Source organism: Rhinocladiella mackenziei (genome assembly GCF_000835555.1).
Source record: "Rhinocladiella mackenziei CBS 650.93 unplaced genomic scaffold supercont1.7, whole genome shotgun sequence".
Taxonomy (NCBI): Eukaryota; Fungi; Ascomycota; class Eurotiomycetes; order Chaetothyriales; family Herpotrichiellaceae; genus Rhinocladiella; species Rhinocladiella mackenziei.
This window is the reverse complement of record NW_013550598.1, coordinates 1,467,025-1,484,341: the sequence shown is the minus strand read 5'-3', so window position 1 is coordinate 1,484,341 and position 17,317 is coordinate 1,467,025. Positions and strand designations below refer to the sequence as shown.

The 17,317-nt window shown below is 51.2% G+C and overlaps 6 protein-coding genes across 6 annotated transcripts; 2 read left to right on the top strand and 4 right to left on the bottom strand.

Annotated features, from left to right (window-relative positions):
• Positions 1–1,929: 1,929 nt before the first annotated feature.
• Z518_09344 (uncharacterized protein) lies at positions 1,930–4,320 on the bottom strand (the record flags this gene model as incomplete). Its single annotated transcript, XM_013413300.1, has 6 exons — positions 1,930–2,011; positions 2,063–2,268; positions 2,314–3,781; positions 3,845–4,083; positions 4,138–4,189; positions 4,247–4,320. 6 exons carry the CDS (start codon positions 4,318–4,320, stop codon positions 1,930–1,932), a joined length of 2,121 nt encoding a protein of 706 aa, XP_013268754.1.
• A 1,063-nt stretch (positions 4,321–5,383) lies between these two features.
• On the top strand, positions 5,384–6,220 carry Z518_09343 (uncharacterized protein; the record flags this gene model as incomplete). The annotated part of the gene is made up of 1 exon (XM_013413299.1): positions 5,384–6,220. One exon carries the CDS (start codon positions 5,384–5,386, stop codon positions 6,218–6,220), a length of 837 nt encoding a protein of 278 aa, XP_013268753.1.
• Positions 6,221–7,219: 999 nt separating this feature from the next.
• On the bottom strand, positions 7,220–8,269 carry Z518_09342 (uncharacterized protein; the record flags this gene model as incomplete). The annotated part of the gene is made up of 1 exon (XM_013413298.1): positions 7,220–8,269. One exon carries the CDS (start codon positions 8,267–8,269, stop codon positions 7,220–7,222), a length of 1,050 nt encoding a protein of 349 aa, XP_013268752.1.
• A 992-nt stretch (positions 8,270–9,261) lies between these two features.
• Positions 9,262–11,250, bottom strand: Z518_09341 (uncharacterized protein; the record flags this gene model as incomplete). Its single annotated transcript, XM_013413297.1, has 7 exons — positions 9,262–9,447; positions 9,503–9,690; positions 9,842–10,009; positions 10,068–10,211; positions 10,265–10,522; positions 10,577–10,780; positions 10,845–11,250. 7 exons carry the CDS (start codon positions 11,248–11,250, stop codon positions 9,262–9,264), a joined length of 1,554 nt encoding a protein of 517 aa, XP_013268751.1.
• Positions 11,251–12,346: 1,096 nt separating this feature from the next.
• Positions 12,347–14,569, top strand: Z518_09340 (uncharacterized protein; the record flags this gene model as incomplete). Its single annotated transcript, XM_013413296.1, has 2 exons — positions 12,347–13,860; positions 13,921–14,569. The coding sequence occupies 2 exons, from the start codon at positions 12,347–12,349 to the stop codon at positions 14,567–14,569; spliced, it is 2,163 nt and encodes a 720-aa protein (XP_013268750.1).
• A 35-nt stretch (positions 14,570–14,604) lies between these two features.
• Z518_09339 (uncharacterized protein) lies at positions 14,605–15,819 on the bottom strand (the record flags this gene model as incomplete). The annotated part of the gene is made up of 4 exons (XM_013413295.1): positions 14,605–14,780; positions 14,836–15,207; positions 15,259–15,354; positions 15,405–15,819. The coding sequence occupies 4 exons, from the start codon at positions 15,817–15,819 to the stop codon at positions 14,605–14,607; spliced, it is 1,059 nt and encodes a 352-aa protein (XP_013268749.1).
• Positions 15,820–17,317: the final 1,498 nt, after the last annotated feature.

Genomic DNA, 17,317 nt, shown 5'->3' with positions numbered 1-17,317 from the left:
GGCCGTGGACAGGATCCACGGGGGGTAAAAGCTACACTTCTGTATTTTGGAGGCTGGCCGGCCACGCGGCGGGCTCACCGCATTGGAGATGGCCAAGGGCTCTGCATCACGTGATTGGTAGATCATGTGATTTGTCTTTTTTTGGACCAATCAGAGATGACTCCAGTCACGTGAACAAAATTGAACGCCTCACGCGGGGGGGTCGGAGTCTAGAAAAAGCTCCGCTCACGCTCCGCTTTAATCATCTAGATTGTTGATAATTCTGCTCTCAGATCGATTGCTCCTCACCAATGCATCCTGTGTTTCCACTTCTTTCTCCCGCTTTCTTCCTTATTGCCCCCGGGATCATGTGCCAGATTGTGGTTATCATTAAGGTTGGTCAAGAAACCACACCATCAACATCGGAATGGCTGAGGCGACCAACGCCGCGATGGCCATGTAGACAGCATCTGATCCTGGATGCAGATCCGAGACTATTGACGAAGCAACTCCAGGGCGGTGGATTGTGGTAGCTCCGCTCTTGACACGACGACCACAATTACCACCGTGCCAACTGCTCCGCTCCCGGCCCCATATGCCATCAATCGAACGACGACCCCAATCAACAAGAGCTATTTATATCGTTTCGACCGATACATGAGGAATCCGGTCCCAGACCCATCAGGACCTGCAGCCAGCTGTGTAGAGTGGCATCGCGAGCGGTTGCCCAGGCATACACATGTACGTATGTGTGACGCTGTAGGCAAAAGGCATCAAGCAAATCCGATCAAAAATGCGGGCAATCCGAGACTCAGTAAATCAGCCCGATCAGGAACACGGCTCCAATCACCATCAAAGTGGGAATGCTCCAGCGGTCGGGAGTATTTCCTGCGAGAGCGATTTGGTATATCACACACCATTCCACCAAGGTCAATCTGGGAGGGAAACCCCAGGACTGAATTCTTGTTTTCGAACGGCGCCACCCGCAATCTTGATATGGCGTTGGAGCCACAACAATGGCCGCCATCGAACAGGCTGGCCAGCCAAAAGAGCGTAGTCCACAGACATCCAGGGAATGATCCGAAAAATGACTACGGCAATATATGTCTCGGTGTGCCCAGCTCTAGAACTACAGATGTCTCGGCCACTTGAACGTAGAAAGCGGTTGATTGGCCCACTCGAAATCTATATTCAAGCCACAGTCCAGTGCCGTGTCAAATGTCCCTTTCCCTTCCGCTAAGGTGCGCTCCTTGTGTTTGCATCTGATATTTTCGTATACCAGCCATTTTGTAGCGAACTTTTCTTGTATTGTTGCTTTGACGACGACATCCTCCCTGTGCTAAACCTCCTCTGCGGCATGAAATTTCCTGGTCAAGACCAGGGCCAAAAAGCGTGGTACATTTATTGCCTAATCTAGAATGATCTCGAGACATAGCATTGAGGTCGCTGCTACACCGGACTCAGAACCTGATGTACTGGAGAGGCCACCAGTGTTGTTCCATCTCCGGAAGCCCAAAAAATGACCCTCAGCCTGGTCTGGGGCATTTTTGGTGGGCGAAAAATACGGTCGCACATAGGGAAAGTCAACAGAAAGCCTGTACAAATCGATCAACGGCCGCGGAATTGCGTGGGCAGTGCCTGCGGGGCGCGCTGCATAGGTACCCTGTCAGTCATTTGGCCCTCACTGATGCTCAGCCCTGACCCATGTTGCATCACTGCCAATTGCGGCGACGAGTGGGACGGATGACAAACTTCGGTCTGTTGGGATTTTGTTGCGGGCACGTGTCACATGCGTGTGTAATGCCGATTCTCGTATACGAAACATGTGGCGTGTGCAGCAGCCCTCGACGGTGTTGTTCTTTCAGTCAGATGAGCTTTCGAGGTTAGGAGTCTCATAGTATACTCCATAATAATGGTTTTTCTTATTTATCTGGGCTAATATCTCCCTTCTTATCCACTGATTCCCGAATAGTGGTTAATCCAGTCGAAAATTTCTCTGTGCCAGACTAGACTATTCTCCTGGTTGAGAACCCTGTATGGTCAGAAAAAGACTTTTCTCCAGCTAGGTTCAAACATCACTCACCAATGATTCTCATCGGGGAAATTCAGGAATTTACTAGGGACACCCTTCTCTTGCAGGATATTGAAAAGCATAAGACCCTCGGAAACGGGCAATCTGAAATCCAAATCATTGTGGACCACGAAATGAGGGGTTGCCCAGTTGTCGATAAAGTTGATTGGATTCCACTGTTCATAGTGGTCTCTGTTGGCCCAGAGAGTACCGTTCATCTGCATCATGGTCAGCCTAACTTCTCGAAGGGATGAGGAACCTACATCGCGCTGAGTAAACCACAACTCTTCGGTCGCATATTGACCAACCATGTTCGTGACGCCGTCATGTGTAACAAGGGCCTTGAATCTCCTTCCCAGATCGTGGCCTTGGATCCAATTGGTCATGAAGCCACCATACGATGCTCCGGCCTCTATTCCGTTCTCGGTATCGACGTAATCCAGGGTGCTGTTGACATACTCCCAACAGGCAACAAGATCCTCATAAGGATAGCTTCCCCAGTTGTTTTGAATGGCATCTTGGAAAGCCATACCCCACCCCGTAGATCCGGTGGGGTTGGGTGCAATGACGACATAGCCTTGATCTGCCCACACTTTGAAATTCCATCTCGTGCTCCACGAGTTGTAGTGTCCACCTTGAGGACCACCGTGAACGATAAATGCTAGAGGATATTTCTTGCCAGGGTCAAATCCCTCCGGATATACGATCCAACTCTGAACTGAGGTGAAGCTGCCCAACGTGTAGAATTCCGAGACATCTCTCGGCCCCAGACCTGCCAGCTCAGGATCGACCTGATTGGCATGGAAAAGATCGTTGACAACTTCTCCCTCTTGGGAGATGATATAGAAGTCGCGGGAAGACCAAATTTTGGAATCTGACACCAGAATATCGCCGTTTGGAAGGAGAGAGTAACCGGCAACGACGCCTTGGTTTGTAATGTTAGTAGGCTCAAAGTTGGCTCCGGCCGTCAGAGGAATCTCGAAGATGCGCTCATTGCCGAGATCTGGTGCTGCCACGAAGAGTGATCTGCCATCATTGGCCCATGCCACTTGATCAGGGGTGCTGTCCCAGGCCTCTGCGAGAACAGTGATGTTGAAGTTTTCATAGTCGACATCTGCGACGTAAATCTTGTTCTTGTCAGATTCGTAGGAGATTTGGTCCATTTGGAAATATGCGATCTTGGAGCCATCCGGAGAAAAGGTGGGGTGAGCTGAGGCGCCTTGAGCATTGGGCGGAGTTGAAGCGCCTGAAAATCCATTGATAGGAACCGCCTTGCGAGACCCATCATGAGGAACCAGATAAATCTGGGAGGATGTAGAGTTTGCCAAGGGCAAATCCACGTTCTTGGTCAGAAAGGCAACGGTGCTGCCATCGGGTGTAATGTCGTAGTCACCAGAGTCCCCAAACGGTTGAACAGGACTTTCGGCACGAGTAACGTTGCCGATTCCCGTGACGAGGTTGGTCAAATCTCCAGAGAAAGAGTATTCATCTCCCCCGGTCAGGGTTCCCGCAAAAACGGCGTATTTTCTCTCAGACAGCCAGGTATCCCAGTGGCGCACGTAGATGCTGTCGTAGATTCTTGCTGTGCTTACCGGCTCTTCAACCAAAGCCTCGTTGTATGCCGTGCCATTGGGCCATGCAAGGCAGTTTAAGAGAAAGTTGATGTCTCCAGAAGGGGTGACAACAGCTTTCAGCCCAGAGTATGGGGCAGGTAGGGACGCGATAAAATAGCTACGGAAATCAGTCGGATTCAGGGTTCGATCCCCCCAAGGGGAGAGAAGAGGGAAAGCTTACGCTTCGTCGATCGCAGTGATATCGCCCCCATATATGCTAATGCCGCCATCGTCTTCCTCGTTGGTTCCGTTGATATACAGGATGCTGGTGTCACTTGGACCAACCCAAACAATTTCGGAAATATCAGACCCTTGGTAGAGCAACGAGATTTCTCCTGTGGTCAGGTTCATGATATTCCATGTTGTCGCGGATTCATGATCTTCCCAGGAGTAGGTTGTTGAACTGAAGACACCAATTTCCTGTTGGACAAAGTGTGTTAGCTCCCGCGTTACAAGGTTACACATTCCACTCACGCCTGACGGATTGGGTGACAGTGCACTCCTTCTTGGGGCAGCAATCATCTGCCTATACGTGCGGTTAGTGATGTCTCCGGGCGTATTTATCGCAAGGAGAAGCATGAACCTAGGAGTGATTGCGCTTGCAATCGGCAAGACAGCCAAAACGGCCGCCACAGCTTGTCGCATATATGTCCTCATAATGACTTTTTCGAGGTTGAACGGAGGTTGATCTTGAGTGCGGGCGGCTCTGACGTTAATAATTTATTCCCCGTGGCCCTGTCTGCATGCCATGCACAATATAAGCTCCCCACTTTGAGACCTCTATCTACCGTAGCTATCCGGTGGACTGTGGCCATGCTGCATTTAGTAGGTACTGAGATCACCGGTACTATTCCAAGATGAACGGTTAGGTGGTAAGATGGCTAAACAGACGTCAGGACGTTTGCGAATGGTGGCCAGCAGGCTCTGGGAAGGAGCTTGGAGTTGCTTGTGTGGAGCAAGGTTATCACCAGGCACACCACTCACGATTGAACAATAGTGGAAGCCGAGGATAAATACTAGTATTGGTACCTTGTTATCGTTTGCCTCCCTCCGCATTATTGATGTACAGTACACACAGAGAGAGATAATAAAGAGCTTCCCAAGCGAGAAGGTGGCGGCCATGATAGCAAGGAGTTCCGTGGTAACCCAAGAAACGGGACCAAGCTTTTAGCGTTGCATTGTGTTACCTCTCGCTGCTGAACATGCTAGCAATGTCAAGTGAGGATTCAACGAGTGATATGCGAGGGGTCGGGCCTGTTCCCAGGGGCCAGGGTATGCTCCTAGGAGGCCCCTCGGTCTGATAAGAGAGCCCTACCTTGAATCATCTGATTGGGAGGGTCTTCGAGAGGATGATATATTAGACTGATACGAAGAAGGTTGAGATGAACACCGTGAACAAGTCGAATGTCCTACACAAGAGACTTGATGCCAGAATTTTGGTGCTTGAAAAATGTGGCGGCGACGGCAAAAGGAAATGCGCGGCAGGAGGGCTGTCGATCACCCAAGTAGCGGCTTGGCATGTGACATCACGTGCTGCCCTCTGTAACTTCAAAAGGATCTCTGATCACGGATCGACTGGCGACCATCTCGCAATGATTTCACCAAGACCAATGCCAAATTAGCCTTTCTCATTGGACTAGCCCTCTGCTCTATCAGGACCTAAGGGTGCTCCTCCTCTTTTCACACAAGGCTACACGACCAAAGACAAATCTCTCCAATCATGACTACCCTCTCGGAATCCGCCGTCTCGGATATCAACACCATCTCTCGCTTCATCTCTTGCCCGCAAATAGCTTCTCTCCTTACCTGCTTTCCTGTCGATGTTCTAGTTCTATGTGGAAATGCAATCATTCCTATTGCCGAGAATGTATTTTCAGTCTTGGAGGCGCGGCCGGATCTGGCAAAGACTTTGGTGATCTGTGGTGGAATTGGACACTCGACTCGATTGTTGTACGAGGCGGTCCGACAAAGCAGGAAATATGGGTATCTGGCTAGGGATATCGAGGGACTACCTGAAGCCATCGTCCTCCGTTTCATCCTCAAGGAATTCTACCCGATCCTCGTTGAACATATTCGCTCCGGCACCATGAGACTCATCGTCGAGGACAAATCGACAAACTGCGGAGCCAATGCCATCGAAACGCGTCGGGTTCTCGAACAAAATTCCATCCCCATGCCCGAATCCTTGATCATCGTTCAAGATCCCACCATGTGTCTCCGCACCCTAGCATCATTCAGACATACATACGCCGAGGTGTGTCCCCCTCCGAATTTCTTCGCTTGTCCAACTTTTGTGCCGATGATTTCTCTTGACTCGTCAAGTCCACAACGTAGCGAGCCAGAAGTCCATTTTGTGGTTGCCGCAAGCATTCATCCGACAGATATATGGGATCACCGGCGCTTCTTTGATCTCCTCATGGGTGAGATTCCACGACTCAGGGATGATGAGCACGGATATGGCCCGAAAGGGAAGAACTTCATTGCTCATGTAGACATTCCCGACGAAGTGGAAGCGGCATGGACGAGATTACGTAACGTCCTGGACTTCAAACGGTGACCTTTATGTCATCTCCATGACATTAGCGGAACTTCTCACAGTGTTCCACCAGAAAGTTGTTAAGCAACCCGCTGGACACGTAGTCTTGTGCCCACTGAAACACCGCCCCTCCTCCGCAGTTGGATTTTGACCATCTTGGGTATCTTCGTTTGCTCTGTCCCTTGTACTTTTGTCGACGGTGCGAGGCGCAGTCCTCGGCAATGGTGCGATAAATGTGGTGGTCGCATGGCTTGTTCTTCTCGAGCGTTTGCTAAAGTTGTCTTCAATCCCCTGCAGCCGAAGGCTGGACAGTAAATGTGCTTCCGTGTGGTTTCGCACACGATGAGAGGCGTGAGATGTCATTCAGTTGTGGCAGTCGCGTCAGATCTGGGATTGTGTCCCCGTGGAGGCGAAATGAAACGGCGCATCTCCGAGTTTCATTATGCTGTCTCTGTCCCGGTTATATTGAGTTGCTTCGCTGGTGCAGCCGGTGCCGGTGAGAACAGAGGCGACTGAGAAGTTGAGAGTCTGGTGCGCCGTGAAAAGCTAACGCGTGAATATCGAAATGTTCATAGGTCACAAGCAAACATTCAGATGGAAAGGAGCCTCATAATCATATCTCATTTTCATCACCTCATATCAATATCAATATTACATGCATGATACGGAGTGGTAAACAGGGTATCTTAGGTTGAAAGATCCAAAAAGAACCCCCCCGCTCATGAACGGCGAAAAAGGAGGGAGAGCATTCGTGACGCCATGCTTGGTCCATCTCATAACTTTCATGCCCTCATCAAACTTCTGGTCATGTTTCCTTTCGTCTTATTCCCCCGGAGGGAATAAAGCAATCCATGCTTGATCCCAAAAGGCGGTGGCTGGACTGAATGCTGCAGATGCCAAGACTAACTTCGAACTTTAAAATGCAGAGGCGCCAGCGAGACGGAAAGACAATCCTGGGTTTGAAGTGCTCCGCTGAGACTTCAACAATGACAATCAGGTGATAGGGATATGTCACGGCCATCACGATACACCAACATCGATTCTCGCGCAACTGGCAATGGTTGCTCTCACCCTTTGGTGAAAGCTGCCGTCAGCAGCGGTCTCGTACATCTCGCTTAGGCGTCTTGGGAGTATGCCTACGCGGCTAACACGTTGCTTGACGGCTTCTTGGGCCGGGCCGAGAGCGTTGACGACCCCATCGACACCGATGCGAAGATTATAGCAGATCAACTTGTCATGCTTGACGCCTGGGTAGTCCTGGGAGGAGGCCGCAACAGAGAACTTGAGCTTAGAGGTCGCAAACGCCAGGGCTGCGGATGGTGTGAAGCAGTACTGTTCGAGCACCTCAGCCTGGATGGCAGACGTGTCCGGTTCAGGCTCCGCGTCACATTCGGCGTCTGACCAGAGAGTAGGGGAGTAGGGGCTAGATGGCGGGGAAGGTGAACAGGTGTCGCTGGAGATAGAGCCTCGAGGAGAGCCACGGGGAGAGCGAGGTGAGCGAGGTGAAGGAGGTGCATTCATGTCGGCATCGAGTCCATCGAAAGCCAAGGCAAGAGTTCGGAAATGGGATGATGAGCAGGCGTCCAAGGTCCGGGCATAGAAGCGGGTTTCAAGAGCTCTGAGCCTTGGCAGGCTGCCCACACAGCTGTCCACCAGGCTGATGTGATCTTTGAGAATGGAATCGGCATCAGTGGAGTCGCCGAAATCAACGGCAATGTGCGTCAAGGAAGGCTTGATCAACGGATGGATGTTTGGGTCAGACATGAACGCCAGAACGTCTTCTGTAGAACGGAAGACCAGGGGATTGAGACTGTAGTAGAGTGTGACGGCCTCGGAGCGGATCAGCTGGCAGGTATCCAGGAGCCCTCGCGTGTCGTCTTTGGCAGGTCGGGATGGACGAAGCCGCCTTTGTGAGGGAGAACGGAGTCTCAGAGGGGTTGGCTGTTGAAAGGCGAATTTGTAGATGAGATTCCTTACTTCTGGAGGCAGAGTCAAAAGAGTTGGGTGGTTTGAGGCGGATGATGGCATGGCCCCTATTTCTGTGACCGTAGCCGTTGATAATGTCGACATTTTTTGGTTGTGCTGTTGCGGGAGGTACACAGTAACGATGGTGAGTGATCCCAGCTCAACTAATTTACAACGAGGGAAGAAGTGATGGGCGATAAAGTAAGTGATCGAGTATCTGGATTAGCGGGTGGCGACAAGCTTTCCCTGAACAAAGGCTCATTTGGGTTCAAATGGGTTCAAACTTTCCAGTAGCAGTGGCGTAGCGTGTGGGCAATCTAATATCTTTGGGTCTTTCCCCTCTCTCTTGAAATCTGGGGAATTGGGAAGGTTGAAAGAAACGACCGAGCACCGACAAGAGCAGAGAGCAGAGAGACCGTGGGAGGAAGCGGAGGACAATTATGGGAAAAAGGCTGAGGCTGGCGATAAGCGTCCTGTGCCGGTTGACAAGTTTTGATACTCATCATACCTGGCATGACCTGGTACTCCAGAAGGCGGTGGTTGGTAACACGAACGCACAAGGGCATTGTGCAAGGTTTTCCTGGTCGTTTAGATTGAAATTGACCTGCAGGCGAATGTCTCAGTTTAGCTACTTTTAGGCAGCTTTAGCAGCTTAGCCCCCCGGGATCATGATTAAGGTACTGCGGATTTTGGCCGAATGGCACGAAATCAAACAGCGCTAACCCCCGTGATTGGACGCTAATCCTCGGACCCTGGCCCTTAGCGAGGATATTAATATCCGACGCCTAATGCAGCCACAAGGCACTGCACGCCTTCGCCCAATCCTCTCCCCCTCCTTCACACGGGCCCAGCCACGGCCTTGCTAGAATCCATGACCCATACCTCCCATTTCGGACCTTCGCGTGATGCTGTCGATGACAGGGGGACAGATCGAAAAGAATGTCCTCCAACAGCTAATGATCGACAAAGGGTGCTCCAGCGAAGAATGAGCTCTGCGGACGACGATCCTCGGACATTATTCTGGAGAAAGCGATTGGCTCTGGCTATTGCTCTGGCTGTTTGTTGCTCTTCGGAGATCCTAGTGACCGAAGGTGTTTTCAGGCTTTCAAAACCACTGTCGTGCGCTCATTTTCGCCACGTCTCGAAGCATATTCCTTCTGTTCTTCCTCGGCCAGCACCTTGGCAGTCAGTTCATGTCGTTGCTCCTCGGTCGCATCGGCAAAATGGACCACAACTTCTTCGCCAAACAAGGCATTGATCTCTTCCAACGAGAGACCCTTGGTCTGCGGAAAGATGGTTGATCATACGACTTGGTCTTCGAGGGCTTCGGACACTTACCTCGGGACACCAGAAATAAAATATGAGGACGTTGACGAAAGTCAAACAGATGAACACAACATAGTATCGCCATTGAATGTGGGCGAGGGCCGTGGGTGCGGCCTCGACGTACACCAAAGTTGAAAGGAATGTCCCCGCCAGAGACCAGGCGACGCCCTGGGATCGGATATGTGTGGGGAAGATTTCCGCTGCAAGTAAGATCAGCTAAGGTTACAGCGTCAGAACAAAAAGCACCATCTGGACCAGAGAGCGCCCACCTAGCAACCACGCCGGTAAGGCTGTCTGCTCGGGGTTTTCTCCCTGCATTGACATGGGTCATCGGGAGCGGAACACACTTACAGCAGTAAACATATCCGACCACGTCGATACCACCTCCGTAAAAGCTAATGAAGCAGAATGAAAAGAAGACCCCCATTGAAAGTCCGGCGGTGTTCGTGGTGCCGGCATACTGGGCAATCATGGCGGTTTCCAGGCATACCGAGAGCATGCATCCAGTCAATCCGGCAACTACAGCACGTATTCAGTGTTCGGCTGAGATGGGGGACACAAAGAATGGCTGACTGACTCAAGAGTGGCTTTCGTCCTACTTTGTCAAGCAAGAGAGCCCCGATAAAATTGGAAATGGTCGCGACCGTGACATACGCCGCTCCCAAAATTAACGGAACTCCGCCGGTGAGACCCAGGTTCTGGTACAGGGCAATAATGTATACTGACAATCTCGTGAGCATCTCCTCACGACCGAACTGTCACGTTGCAACTTACCATATATCACCTGGGCTCCGGTGGATTGAGCGGCGTATTGGATGAAGAAGCCCATCCAGAAACGTTTCTGGTACGACTTCTTGGTGAACATGCCTTTCCACCCCCCTTCATTCCATGCCGCTGCGTCGACTCGAACTTGTTCAGTCATCTGATAGAACTCCTCACGAGCAAACTGGAGGCCCTTCTCATCCTCAGTGGCACCTCCATGGAGGCGCTTGACGATGGCCCAGGCCTCTTCACGACGGTCTCTGGTGAGTACTTCGGGAATCAGTATTTCGATCGCCACACTGGCTTAGAACGCCGTCGACTTACACCAACGGGGCGATTCGGGGATCCAAGGCGCGCACAGGGCCAGTGCGAGAGGCGGGACGATAGACAGGGCAATTGGGAATCGCCACTGGAAGGATAAATTCGACGAATAATAGGTCCCCGCTCCAACCCAGCCAGCAACTGCATATCCCAGCACAATCCAAGTTCCGTGCTGACCGACCAGGAAACCTCGAGCATTGGGAGGTGCTTCATTGCTTGTCAGACGAACCATTCATGATACGGAGGTTCAACCGATGAGCGAGAAACGTACAGATCTCCGCTTGATAAATGGGGATCAACACCACCATCATGCCAATTCCCCAACCAGAAATGAATCTCGAGACAAGAAACATGGCCATATTGACCGATCCGGTTTCCAGAGCTCCGCCAATAATATTGACAGCCGAAGCCAAATACATGGTCTCCTTTCGGCCACGAGCTTCGCACATCCAGCCCACGTGGAGTGCGCCGAACAATGCCCCTGCACAATAGAGACCATTTATGGTACCGGTAATGGCATTGGTATAGTCAGAGTTGGCTTCGAGATTGAAGTAAGATATGAAACCTGGTTGCCCAATGGTGTTGGAAATGACCGAGAAGCCATACCCGAAGGTGAGACTCCCCAAGGTCAAGACCAGAATGATCCGTAGATTGTAGAGAGTATATGTTCTTGTCATAACTAACCAAACACCAGGAGAGGATGGAAGAAAGGACACAAAGGTAATCGGCAATCTGGAGAGATTGTGGGGTTTGGACGCGGTGATATAAAACCGGTCATTCTGATGCTCCTTGGGTTCCTTGGTACCCCAGTACTTAGGCTATTCTGTCGCTACTGACTCGGTTATAGGGAGGCCGCTGATGAAACTCGACCTCCCCAGTGTTCGGCTGTCTCTTTCTACCGACATGCTTCCCCGAGCGGGTCGTGCCAGAATACAGCCATCAACACCACTCGAGCAAGTACGGTGGGCAAGCGAGACGTGAAGAAATTCTCCCTATCCCGTCCCGTCCCGGATTCAGACGCCTGCGGGAGATGGCGGAGAGATTTCGGTGACGATTCTGTTTCTCCATTTCCCCAACTCACACCACGGCTTGCATCTCAACACGGCAGATCTTTTTTCCCACTTTCCTCGAAAGGACCATGCCGACCCGCTTCTAGCGGCAGATGGTGCGTGGCGGATGTACGGCGTATGGTCCCTAATGCCCTTATTGTCTTCGTCAAGCACATGGGAGTTTTTACTAGGGTCGACGTAGGTTACCAGATTCAGAAGTCAAATGGACCCTGTATACCCATGGAGCGGGGGACTGTGAGTCGCTCTCAAAAAATATGTGGCAGGTGTTCTGTGATGACCCCTTCGCCACTAACCTATGCCGGCTTCTACTTTTCAAGACAATGGCTCGTTGGTCAAACAATGTCGCATTTTTGATGAAAATGAACCTGGGCAAGGAGGGAGGATTCATTGTTGCAGGGCGACCAAGCATCAGCCTGGCCATGACCTGGCCATATGAATCGCACATATCCGCCATTTTCACCGACTTCGCTCCCCATCTCTTTACATGTACACGCACCAAATCGCCGTCTGCATCCCTTCTAGCACACGAGTGGCGCTTGTTCGTCGAGAACAGATTATGCTGGTGACTCCATTCCATTACCCCAACAATCCGCACGCGCGTACGCCCATCATTCCAAAAGTCATCCCCGGTCTGGCCAATTTCTGGGGCCCATAGCCTATGACTTCGACATTCCCACATCTGACATTTTCTCATTATCCGAAAATGCCTCCGCCACCGGATCAACCACATCAGGCCTCTTCGACCCAAAGAGGGCGGCCTCGACAGCGTTCCGCTGTTGCTTGTACTTGGTGTCATTCCCGGCGTGTCAAATGCAATGCTGCAGCGAAGGGAACGCCTTGTTCCAATTGCGAGGCAGGAAACCGCCACTGTATGCTGATTGAGAGCAAGAGAGGCAAGAAAAGAAAAGCTTCCTCATCTCCTTCGGCATTACACAATGACCTCTCCAATATTCCGGAAATTTCGTCCGGAAGAAGTGGAACACCGCTGCACGGCAATGTCTATGACCCTCTGAGAGATTCGGGGGCGCGACCAAAAGACGCTCACGCTGGTGTCTCAACGGGGGCACCCCATTCTTCTTGTGAACACGACAAGCCCGAATTTGTGCAAGAATCACAAGAAACACTGTACGCCCAAGTGCTCGATAAAGCCACCAATGCAGGCGTACTTCCCGACGTCAAGGAGGGCGTCGTTCATGTGATGTACATGGGCGAGACTTTCAATCTGACCCATTTGTTACGACAGACCGATCCTGACTCAGCTCGATCGACCCGTAAAAGACATTATCTGGTTCGTTTCAATCCAATGAACCGCGCGACCAATCCCATCGAAGAAGACGACAGTGCTCTCGCGTCCTTTCTTCAACAGCAAGGCGCCTTTACTGTCCCTGATGTCCGCACTTGCTACCAGCTCTTTCGCACCTACTTCGATTTTGTCCATCCCCATTATCCCATTCTCGATCGTGCAGAGTTTGCTGCCCAACATGCTAATCCCGCGAATCCCCCTTCGTATCTTCTCCTTCAATCCGTCTTGTTCATGGCCTCGGGGCACTGTGAGCTGTCCGTCCTACATGACGCGGGGTTTGAATCCCGGTATCATGCTCGGAAGACATTCTTTCAGCGAGCGAAAGCTCTGTACGACAACGATCACGAGCCGAATAAGGTTACGGTTGTCCAATCCGTCTTTCTGATCAGCTTCTGGTGGAGCGGACCCACAGATCAGAAGGATACATGGCATTGGCTGGGTATCGCCATCAGTCTAGCCTTGACACTTGGAATGCATCGTTCCACTCGACATTCGGACATGAAGCAAAAGGACCGGTGCTTGTGGAAAAAGATATGGTGGTCGCTTTTTGCCGAAGACAAACATGCTGCCACAGCCTTGGGAAGACCAGTTCACATCCGGCAGGCCGACTGTGACGTCGAGCCACTCGAGAGAGCAGATTTTGAGGAGCCGCCCGTCTCGAGGCCTGATATTTTCGGCAGGCCAGAGATCGTCGATGGCCTCTATGTCATCGCCTTGGTCGAGCTATCCACTATTGCGGAAGGCATCGTCCAGAGATCCTTCACTGCCTTCAATTCGACAACGTCCTGCAATTCTGACATGTTTCAATCTTGTTCGGAGGCCCTCGAGCAGTGGAAAGCTCGACTTCCTCCAGAGCTCTGCATTGAGAATACCAGTACGTGCCTCTGGACCAGTATGTTACACATCGCCCACAGGTTAGTTCCCCCCCGAAACTTCCCTTTCGGTTTTTCATTTACTAATATTTTCCGGGCTAGCTGGTTTGAGATAGTAACTCACCGATCTATCGCACCACAAAACCTGTCACCTCCTTCGGTGAAGACGGCCCACACACTCGCAATGGACGCCGCCAATCGAATGGTTCGGATAGTGGAAGAGCTTTTATCGCGCTCTCATATCCTGCATTGTCCAATCCATATCGTTCCAGCTCTGTTTGCCGCCATGGGAATGCAAGCTGTTGATATCTGCTCTGGGCAGTCCATCTTGGAGCAACTTGGCGTTGTCAAGGTCCGGTTAGCCATGATCGCTTTGCGTGAACTTCAGAGTACTTGGCCGGTCAGTGGGTGGATCTTCCGCCTCTTTGCCAAAATTGTCCGCAGGATTCGGAATGGAGATGAACTTCTCCCCAACGAGCCCGTCAATTCTTCACCGATCCAAACCAAAATTCCGGTCAACGAAGGTCAGGCTCCTTCCCAGGGTCAAATTATAGACCCGCCGCCCTTGGTCCACGCCAAGTCTCAATACCAGGATCCAAGCCTGTCTCAGATCTATGCCGTGTCTCATCATCCTGCTGGAAGATATCTCTTCCCCGAAGCATCAAATATGGCAATGCCAGTGAGCTACCCTGCAGACTGGCAGACAATTCTTGATGACGGAGCCTGGGCAGACCTTGAATATGAATTCTGAATGAGCGACTAACGGGTATCATGCCACGGTGCGATCTACAAGATACATATGGCATTAGGGGGGCTGGCCACACCCCCCGGGAAGTTCAAAGGCGCACTGGTGAAAAAGAAGCTCCACTTTTTGAGCTTTTGACACACAGCAGCCAGCTCGTCCAAATCAAACATTTCCCCCACTGGCATTCCAAAGAGGGCAATCAGATTATCGTGAAGGCCTGTGATTTTGAGATGGTCAGTCACGAGGGTATCAGTGGTTTCGAAATCACTTACGCCATCTTTCATCCTTGGCTGGCCACGCCTCAAAGACATTGGCATCTCCTCCCACCGCAGCAAAGTGACGATTCCACAACCATTCGACGGACTCTTTCGTTCCTTCAATTCCAGCCCAAGCCGAACCGTCTACTGTCCCGCGCCTGCGATCTTCGGGACTAGCCTCCTTGTACCACTTCACAAATCCAGACCGTATCAGTAAGATGTCGCTCGGGTGAAATTGGGTTCCCTGCCATCTCGCAACAGCCTCGAGATCTTTCTCGGAAATGGCGTGACGCTCGATTGGTGAATAATGGATACCTTCTCTCTGCGCCCAGGAGTAATAATCCAGGAGAATACCTCGTCCAACTATGCCACCTCTTTTCGTCCATTCTGATTTGGTCTGTCAGCTTGCTCCAAGAACTATTACACGGTGTTTCCTACGGTCGATTCCATTCCGAACTGGGGCACTGGGGTTGGTGATATCAGCGTGTGGGACGCCGTTGTAATACATCCTCGACGGCTGATGCGCCCAGTGCCCTAGAACTTGATCAGAAACATGCCTCTTCCCAGTTCTGGATCATCCTCACGAAAACCGTCCCATTGACTCCCACTCTGAGTATTCATCTCCACCTCGTCATCATGTCCGATCCAGTCAGGCAATGGCATGATCCTATGACTAGGTCTCCTTCGATTTGAGTGGGGAGTCTCGCAATTGTCAAGTGACCAGTTGATTGCGACACTGACGCCATGTTGGATCTCATTCCGGGCCGTGAGGACAGTGGGGGGAGTCAAGAGATTAAGAGTTCCCAATTCATCTCGTTGGCCGTCTTGGTCCCACAAGCCCCAGGTGCAGCCATGCGGCATATTGGGAACAGCCGGGAGGTCGGCATAAGATGGCACATTCATGACTTGCCGTTCTTTCTTGGCACCGCGGTTGCTATAATGTTCCTCACCAACGACACCGACATGATTGGATGTCTCAATGATCTTTCGTGCCGACATATTTGCGGAATGTGGTCAAAGCAATCAATGAACAAGAAAGGGGCCTCGAAATCAAAAGTCCATGGGGTTATGATGGTGGAAAGGCCGAAAATTGAACTGAGGAAATGGCATGGCTCAATCTCGAAAAGAAACCCGGCGAGAAAGCCAGTATTTATACGTCAGACAGTGATCGAGCTATAGGAAAGATACTTCGTCGGTTAGCAGGTCCATCCTGCTGGTGCAACTCCGTAGATAACCACAAGTACCACTGTGCACGCTATGACTCTATGGGCCTCCTAGACTCGACAGTCATGTAACATGTCCGAGTCATGGCTGATGACTGAGATTGACAACCATCGACTATTGCGAGGCTATGATCTTCCTTCGGCTATAGCATAGCCGAACCAGCTGATTGGCTATCATCGGAGAGGCCCCAACGACGCACTAGGATTGCAGAATGACAATCAGATGAATATCAAAATAACAGTGGAACCTCGGCCACTGTCCTGGCTACTGCCCATCAAATGGGAAGAAGGCCACTGAATATGGCCGCCAAAAGCCTAAGCGATCTGGACCGTCCTCCTTATGAAGTACTCCATCGTTCGGCCTCAGGTCAACCAACTGCCGTTATCTGAAAAAAGGTCAACCGCTGTCACCTTCAGAGGACGGAGACCTGTAGCTCGGTATTCTCCGGTAACCCTGACAAGCTATGATTACACGGTCAAGAGTGACATTGGAACCAGTCGATCACCAAAGAGTTCAGCAAGCCACTGCACTGCCCAGCTAACCGCCACACCTTGTTTCGGCTCCCAGTCTGATCGTTCATTGACCACTTTCAACCTTGTTTTTCCTCGGATACCTGCTTGGTTCTTTAGTAGTCGATTCCAAGTCCTTCGGAATTTTGCCCGCAGCAATGGATGAAGCAGCTTCCTCCATCGGGACCGTTATGACAATTACAATTCAATCCACGAAAAGGGTGTATGAGGCTGTCACCGCCATCAAAAATGGCCTCGCGCTAACCTCGACACCTAGTTGGATTCATCCTCGTGCTGCGATTTTATAAATGCCAGCGCATGGACTTGTCAGTTGGATTGCCGAGATCGAAGACAAGCTGGCTGAACAAACTTCTAACTGCAGATAGGGACGAAGTAAACAAGAGAAATAGGTAGGATGTGAGGAAGGAGATGGAGTCCCGTTTCCCCTTTTTGGTATATACAGTTCTTCACTGGGATTCACACGTCCAGTCTGGCATCGAGCCTGGCAGACCTGCTGCCACGTAATGGACAGCGAACTCGATTTCGTTCAAAGCTCCGACCATCTTCCCCAATATCAACTGCAATTCCCACACCTTTCACGCCTGTCAAATTTTGACTAAGTTGAGAACTACGCTGTCAAGAAATTCCAGGAAAGGTTCGACCACGAGCCAATGTCATACGCTTTTGACAAAGGAGTTTGTGCGATAGGCTGCAAGTGTGGGCCTCTTTAATACGGGGTCTACCGGTCTGCCCCGTCTGATTGA